At 34.5% G+C, this 8,488-nt stretch overlaps 1 protein-coding gene across 3 annotated transcripts in view; it reads right to left on the bottom strand.

Annotated features, from left to right (window-relative positions):
• Positions 1-269: 269 nt before the first annotated feature.
• The window catches only part of ZUP1 (zinc finger containing ubiquitin peptidase 1), a 32,004-nt gene continuing 23,785 nt past the window's right edge, over positions 270-8,488 (bottom strand). For all 3 annotated transcript variants that reach the window (XM_020971603.2, XM_020971602.2, XM_020971604.2), the window contains exons 8-10: positions 7,511-7,662; positions 6,912-7,132; positions 270-516 (exon numbers count right to left, since the gene is read on the bottom strand). In XM_020971603.2, coding sequence (XP_020827262.1) covers positions 469-516; positions 6,912-7,132; positions 7,511-7,662 — 421 coding nt within the window. In that variant the 3' untranslated portion in view covers positions 270-468. The remainder of the gene's footprint in view (positions 517-6,911; positions 7,133-7,510; positions 7,663-8,488) is intronic.

Here is an 8,488-nt window from a genome sequence, read left to right as displayed (position 1 = left end):
ATGAGCTGGAGAAGAAAACGACAAACCATTCCAGTATCTTTGCCAAGAAAACCCCAAATTGTGTCATGAAGAGTTGGACACAACTGAAATGACTAAAACACAAGAAAACAGTGGATAAAGCGCTGTGCCTGGAGTTCAAAGACATCTTCAGACACTTGTTATATTTAAAAATAACTAATTTCTAATTTGTGGGTACAGTTAAGGCATTCTTTTTCCTATAACAATAACATGGGAATTTTTATGAATATGAAGCAGGAAAACAAAACCTCTTTCAATGCAACAGGTTTATTAAGTCAATTATTAAATAATGAAGGAACTAGCAACAACATCTAAATTACATTTTAGAAAATCTGTAAAAGTACTCTCAACAGCTGAGTGCTTAGTAAACACATACAGATTAGTAAGCTGCATGTATGAGTTGTTTCTGAATTCAGGAAATGGCACAGGTCATCTAGGAATTGTGGTTCTTCAAGGAATCCTCTCAGCTGTAAAGATTTGAGAAGCTTTCATCCGAGCCTTGAGAGAGAATTAAATACATTAGTTAAAAGGTAAGAAAAATTATTAGAACATGTACAATTTACAATATTACAATTTAAAATAGAATTTGGGGCTTTGTAGTTCATAAAGCTACACTCCTAAAGGAAACAGCAAATCTTAAATTCTAGAAAGTAGCAGCAAACTCTCCCATAGTTACCTCTCACCCGAGCAAAGTAACAGATCAGAACAAGAGCCTCCAGACATTTCTGATCTTACACTCTTACCAGTAGCAAATATGAGCAGACTCCAATGGGTATATTTACTTGGAAACTTTGTACATGTTCTCCCCTACTGATAATTATGGACATGATAAAACTTGTTGCAAAAGTAGAAATTAAAGTGATGAGATAAAAAGGAAATAATATTTGATCCTAGAGTCAATAGGGAAACACTGGAATTTTCAGAGTAGGGGAATGACTTAGGTAGACTTGTACTTTAGGAAAATCAACTTGGCAGCTCTGCAGAGGATGGAATGGAGTTGGAAAGACATGAGGCTTCAAGAACAAAAAAGGAAGCCATTGCAATAGTCCAGGTAAAGAAGATAATGGGGTTAGGAGAACCTAGGTGACTCAAAGGATGGTGGTGCAGTAGATAGTATGTAGGGAAATTTAAAAGGCAGATTGAATGGGGTTGGGGGTGGAGTGGAGATTATTTAATGACATCTGAGTATTGGTAATCCAGATCACAATCCATTCCCACCTTCTTATCCTATGTGTTTCACTCTGTCTACCCAAAATGAAAGAGGGAAGAGAGGGCTCTTTCTCACTGGTCACTACCCTGCAAGTGCAACAGTTTCTTCAAAGGGTACCTGAAACAGCAAAGGTGTTACGAGACTAAGAAACTGGGACAGAATTTTCCCAATGGCACCTGATGCAGCTGCTGTGGGTATTCATCAGTTTAGGTTAGAAATGCCCTGGAGGGCCCACACCAGGCTTAGAAAGGAGACATGGAGTTTGCAGAAGTGGGTGGGAGAGTAGCGGAGAATGAGAGTTGGCTGTGTTATAAGTCCTAAAACTGGTTCTTGCACCAAGGGTGTCTTCTCTGGTTGATCACACACCTAGGGTGATGCACTCATCCCTATTTTGGAGATGACTGGATTACAAAATGTGGGAAAGATTGGACTCGGGGGAGGAGTTGAATAAAATGGAGCGAAAAAAGGCAAAATTGTCATATCTTGTGGAAGAAATCATTTTTTTTAAAAAGAGAAACAAGATGTTCTGCTTATCTACTTTAAAATGAATATCACTGAGAAATTATAAAAAGGAAAGGTTCAGAGAGACCTGGGAAAACTTCCATTTCATTCTTCATCATTTATTAAAATCTTCAAAATTGTCTGTTCTTCTAGTTCTGCTTACTTCATGTCATATCATTCATCTAAATCTTTATGCATGTTTTAAAATTTATCTCTTTACTTATTTCTTACACATACAAGTACTCCATCACATTCATATACCACAACTTATTCAGCCATTCATCAATTTAGGGGCATCCCTTTAGTTTCCAGATTTTTTGCCACCACAAAAAGAGCTATTATAAATAAAAACCTTTTCCCATTTCTTTGCTCTTATGGGGGTAGAGGCCTAGCAATGGTATAACTGGATCAAAGGGCATGCAATGTTTAGTCATTTTTTGCATATATAATCAATCCTCAACATTCACATGTTTAACTTTGTGACTTCAAGCACTCCCGTGATTTTATTAGTAATCTCATTTTAACTTCTGCACTGTGAACTGTGCATATTTCTGGTTATGTGCAATAGAGAGAGAGAAAAGAGGTGTGATGCATATAAGTTTTTGTAGCAGCTGGTATCCTAACTAGGCACCCTTTACTGATCTTGTTTACCTTACCTTGTAAAGAGCTCCCTGTGCATTTGTTGCATATTTTCATTGTTTGTCTTTAAAACTCAAGTTCTGTGATGCAATTATGCCCCAGGTCCTCTGGGCTCTAAATCCAAGTGTACAAAGTCAGTGGTGTGACTTAGTGAGAAAATAAAAGTGTTAGATAAACTCTGTGCTGGCATGTCTACAGCCACTGTCAGCTATGGGTTTGGTGTTAACAAACTGACAATTCATTATATTATGTCTGCAAAATGGAGGAAAGTAAACAATACAATGCCTTTCCACTGCCATATGACAGTGGGAGGTAAGAGTCAGGTTAAAAAATGTTGTAGTTTTAAGAATTTTATTTGCTATACAGTATACCATAGTATTGTAGGTTTCCTGTGTTATGAAAAGTGAATAATGTCTGAAATAAGGTTTTTTTAAAAAACTGAGATGTTAGCAAAAAGGGTCACAGAATTCTAGAGAATTACTAGTGAGAAAAAATGTTTTGCATGTTACCAATTTTATTTTTTATATTGCATTTTATGTGTTACTTCATGGTTACTGTGTTTGGAAAATTATATATTATCAGAATTAATGTTTTGTTAAAAAGAACTGCATGCAGAAAAATGTATTTTCAGCAATCTCTAGTGAAAGACTATACTTTTTGGTGGTTGCAGGAACCTAATTCTCTATTTCCCATAGGTTTAACATACCAACATCTACATTTTTGACTTTCAGGTCATTTTCTAGGACTGTTACCACTGTAAAAGTTGAGGATTGACTATAATCTTAAATCATTTTCTATAATAATGAATCCATTCATAGGTCCACCATAATAAGTACATCATTCTGCCTGCTTCCCACAGCTTTTTCAACACTTATCATTTTCCTTTGTTAATTTTGCCAATTGATGTGTGGGAGGTAGAATCTCATAATTATTATAATTTGCATTTCTCTAATCTATAGTGATTTATGACTATACATATTTGTCATGAGTTTTTTTTTTCTTTTAAATGGGGGAGTGAGAGACAATAAATGGTAAGTGAAAAATAACACGAAAAGAATAATCCTGAACTCTGCTTAATAAACAATAAAGAATAAAAACTATTGAGTTGTATTCTACATTGTAGCTAATTTTAGGACAGAGAAGGAGTCAACATAGTTTTGAAGAAAGATACAGAACAAGCCCAGGATATGAATACACAAAAAAAAGGAAAGTGAAATTGAGACACACTCATAAGCACACAAACACCGAGATTTTGAGAATATTTCTATCTTGCAGACTTTCAGGTCTTTGCCACTAAAGATTTTTAAAGTGGGTTTTTTTCTCGCTTTTGAAAATAACTTTAGTCACAAACTGATTATCAGACTTTTTGATATTCACTTTGGCAAATAAATCAAATTAAGTTGAAGACTGGGTCTGATGGTACCTGATGGCACAAAAAGAAGTACTATATCATATTAACAATTTGCCAATTGTTTGAAATTTACAACAGGCTCCAATTTACCTATCTAGGTTCATTATACATTACTTCCACTTCAGGCACTCTATAGGTTAGCCAAGCACTATAACTACACACACACACACACACACACACACACCCCTTTAATATGATCTATTTCCTTGTTTCTCTCTCACACATACCTATACACAACACACATACATACACACAAACACACTATACACACATACATTTAAGGCAATGTACAGGGTTGGGGATAACTGTTACTGAGGAGGTTACAATAAAATGGTAGGAAAAAAAACCCACGTATACAAGGCTAAGCATGATCAGTCCAAAGAAAATGATGTTGTAAAAATCAGTCCAAAGCTAGACAATGTTTGATGAAAAATCTGAGGAGGAGAAAGATCTCTTTTAACTTGGGGGTGGGGCCCACCCACCAAATAAGATTTCAGTTGTAGAAGGTGGGAACAAATAAAGTCTTAAAAAGCAGGAGAGGTACTTGATTAGGACTCTGAAAGAAAAGAGGACTCTTATCAGTTGAGATGATAAAGAAGTATATTCCAGATGTGGCACATAGTCGGAGTTGAAAGGCACTGGTGATATAACTGATTTCAAGTTCACTTACAGCAGAAAAGAGTTAAGGATTAGATAATTATTCCAATTTTACATATTTGGAGATAACAAGTGAAGGCCTAAAATTATTCTGAAATAGCTGCACTTTACTGCTCTTCCCTTACACTAAAGTAGTCTCTGGAGAAAATAATATTGAGTACTTCAAAAAGGATCTGTAAAGCTTGATATATTTTATAGGTTTAGAAACATTTAGGGGGAAAATATAATTATTCTGGTTTGAGAATTTGGGAAATCTGTAGATTAATTAATGAATATTTAAGTATCATCTATGTATATGGTACAAGACCAATGGTTGTGAAAAATACATTTCCAAAATATTTGATTTTAAAAACCAACAAAATATTGCCAACTTTATCTGAAGAAGCTATTAATATTAAATTTTCAGACAACAATGAGGGTATGTAACATATGAGAGGCAGCAAGCATGGTATACTGGATAGAGAGCCAACTTTAAGGCCAAGAGGATCTGGGTTCAAGTCTCACCTCTGACATGGACTGAATATATGACCCTGAGTAAGACATGGCTCAGTGCCCTACATAACTTTCTAAGACTGTAAGATGCAAAGAAAGTGCTGACCTGCAGGGACAGAAGCAATTTCCTAACAGTGGAATTCCCTATATTAATGAAATCCAGTCCATATCCCTGTGCAATATGTACACTGAAGATAAATGTTTATGAGAAACGAAAAATTCACCTATGTTATTACTGATAGTGTCTCAGATAATTCAGGGAAAATGAATATTTAATAGTCACATACTGACAAAGAAAATTAAATGGGCAACTGCAAGATTACATAAGCAAAGCTCTGACATATAAAAAGGCCTTTTATGACTGATGTTTTATTTATGGTAAGAAGCATGGTGACTATATATGTAAGAAATAAAGATACACCACAAATAACTGACTCAGCTATGGAAGCCAAAGTTTAGCATATATTCTTATCCCTCACTACCAAAAAACTTCCTTCTCCCCTTAATATTCCTTCAGATACAGATCTCATAGTTCAAGTCCAGTATTATTATTTCTAGTTCAAAAAATATTGTCAGAAGCAAAAATAGAAACAACCATTTTTGTTTTGTTTTTTTTCAGGCAATTGAGGTTAAGTGACCTGCCCAGGGTTACACAACTAGTAAGTGTCAAGCGTTTGGTCTGAGGCTGAGTTTGAACTCAGGTCCTCCTGACTTCAGGGCCAGTGCTCTATCACTGTCACCTAGCTGCCCCTAAAGCACCCATTTTTGGTGCTATGCTTCCAAAACAGTGGTTTCAGATGAGGAAATAACTCTAGAATTCCACCATGACCCTAAGGTAATCTTCAACCCCAAATAGGATTTCAGTTGTTATTTACACATTAATAACTGTATAACTTACAAATTCCATTATTAGATTAATCTTTGGTTTCATCCAGCTAAAATCAGTGGTAGGGTTGGGCACTGAATGTTTATACTTGAGAAAAATTCTTTAACTTGTTAAGAAATACTAAGTTGAAGACGTTCTAAAAATTTTCATATATTAATTTCTGCTATCTTTATAACCCACATTGTGAATAAGTGCCAAAATGCCTAGCTATCACTATTATTAAATATGCCTATTTAATTGTACTCGTAATTGTCAGTATCAGATTCTTTCCTACAAAATCTTAAGTGTCAGACTTTGTCTAGGTAATGGAGAAAAACATGAGGGCAGGTAAATAATGAATGTAAATTTAAACATGCTTTAAAATATTTAAGAAACACTGCATTAAGCTCCTACTTCCTAAAACACCTTTCCAGACAGGTATGACAGATAGCCAATATGAAGCTATCTTATGTTTTATATCATATATATGTGTACACACACACACACACGTTACATTATGTCCCTAAAAGGGGAGTTTTTCCTTAAGAACAAAGGTTTATGTTTTTTCCTCACAAGAAATGATATGTAAAATGACGTGTTCATCCAAAAAGGAAGAAGTCTCCATTTAGGTTCACCTAATATTAAAACTATCAGCTTAATGATCTATCATCTAAAGGATGAAGCAACACCTTGGGGGTTAAATGTACAGAGGTCTTGGATATTCAGATATTTTTGACAGCTTCCATGTGACTGAGTCAGGACATCAGGGATAATAACATTCTGGGAAACATCAATGATCATTTTGCTCTTTCTCACTATCAAGTTATACTTCCTTACACATAAAATGTTTGTAGTCACCAATTACTTGTTATGAGATTAAATTTAAAATGTGTAAGGAACTTTGAGGTCTTGAATGAGTGCCATGAAAATCTAAAAATAGTAAAGTATTTCTTTTCCAGTAACTGAATGACAATACAAGCAAAAGCTTTCTGATTACTCAGTTAATAAATGCAATTACATGCGGAGATCTCTACTTTTTTTTCCAGAAATTTTAAACTGCCAATAAGTTCAATCTCTTCTTCTCTTTATGATAAGAAAAAATTTTTTAAGATACTTACAACTTTCTCTTCTGAAGAAAGTACACCCTCTACAGCTACTATCTGGTACTGCTTATGCTTTAAATTTCCCACAAATCTCCAGAGCTGTTTGAGGCTGGAACCCTCAACCTCTTGTTTTAATAGTTTTTGCATTTCCCAAGAAGGACAGCCTGGGTCAAATATTAGTAAACAGAGGGTTCTGTTCTTTCTCTCTTCAATTCCAATAATAGTTCGGCTATGTCCTAAAATGAAAATAAAATAATTGCTAACAAAGTTACTGAATATTTTATCCACATGTGTTTTATGGTTTACATTACTTGCTCTAGCAAAATTAGACAATAAAGAATATGTGATATATAACTTATATAAGAACAATATTGCATTTTCTTTGTAGGACAATGGGATTTTTTTACTACTAATATGCTTCCCCTTGTTTTTGTCAGTCAATCATCTTTCATCTTCCACCATGAGAACGGAGGTCTAGAAGACCTACTCAAAAAAACAGTGGGACTAGTTACATACCGGCCCTGCCACTAAATATTTTGCACTGTCATGAAATTGTCACTTGATATGTCTTCCTAGAAATATGCCAAACACAAAAATGTAAACTCAGTGCTAACCTTGATGCTGTAGATAGATGGGAGGTTTGGAGGAGCATACTACCTTTGGACCTCCTTCTCTGCCTGAAGAATAGTAATTCAATACCCATTCAAATAATCGAGGGTGTGTGCCCAAAGGCCCAGTAGACTTGTGAAAATCAATAATTCGACACCTATAGAAATTCAGTGAAAAAATGCTCAGAAAAGTATATATTAACATATACTTACATTCACTATCAGCAAACAGAAACTGAAAGTCCATAAATTAACTTATATCTGCCTGTGTTTTTCCAAGAATAAAATGAGAATATTTTAATTTCTGTCAGAATAGAAGTTATTTATGTTGAACAAGTGGCTATTTGCAAAGCTGTCTATAACAACTCATATTTAAATAGTTCTTTAAAGTTTTCAAAGAACTTTCCCTACAAGGGATTGTGATATTGATGGTGTAATTATTATTATTCCCATTTTGCACATGGGAAAAGTGAGGTTCTGAAAGTATAAGTGACTGTTCCATGGTCACATGTCTACAAAGTATATGGAGCAGGATTTGAACCTATGTCTCATGAAGAAGTCTAGCACTCTTTCCATTACTTCACCTTAGACTCAATTACCCTCATTTTAAAATAGTAATAACAAATTAGAATAATACCCATATAATCTGTAAGAAGAATATTAAAAAACCTACGCTGTTTCATCTGAACCCTAAATAAATCTACAAATAATTTATGCAGAGTTTGGGATACAGCTTAACCTACAAGTTCTTCAATTGTGAGGATCTGAGGGCAATGACAATTTTTATTCTCCCAATTTAGCTATTAATATCAAGCAAAAATGCTCATACTTGACTGCCAAACTGCTATAATTGTAACAAAAGGACACAAGTAATAATTAAAAGTTGTGAAATGATTGCAGGCCATGCCTAGAATCTGGCCTATGTTTTAACTAATATTCTCTCCACTTAAGAGTGGTCAAAGTATCAAGCTTGAAATAAAATTT

The sequence above is a fragment of the Phascolarctos cinereus genome, unplaced genomic scaffold, assembly GCF_003287225.1.
Source record: "Phascolarctos cinereus isolate Bilbo 61053 unplaced genomic scaffold, phaCin_HiC Scaffold_5;HRSCAF=322, whole genome shotgun sequence".
Taxonomy (NCBI): domain Eukaryota; kingdom Metazoa; phylum Chordata; class Mammalia; order Diprotodontia; family Phascolarctidae; genus Phascolarctos; species Phascolarctos cinereus.
The sequence above is the reverse complement of the archived record's forward strand: the minus strand, read 5'-3'. Positions and strand labels throughout refer to the sequence as shown.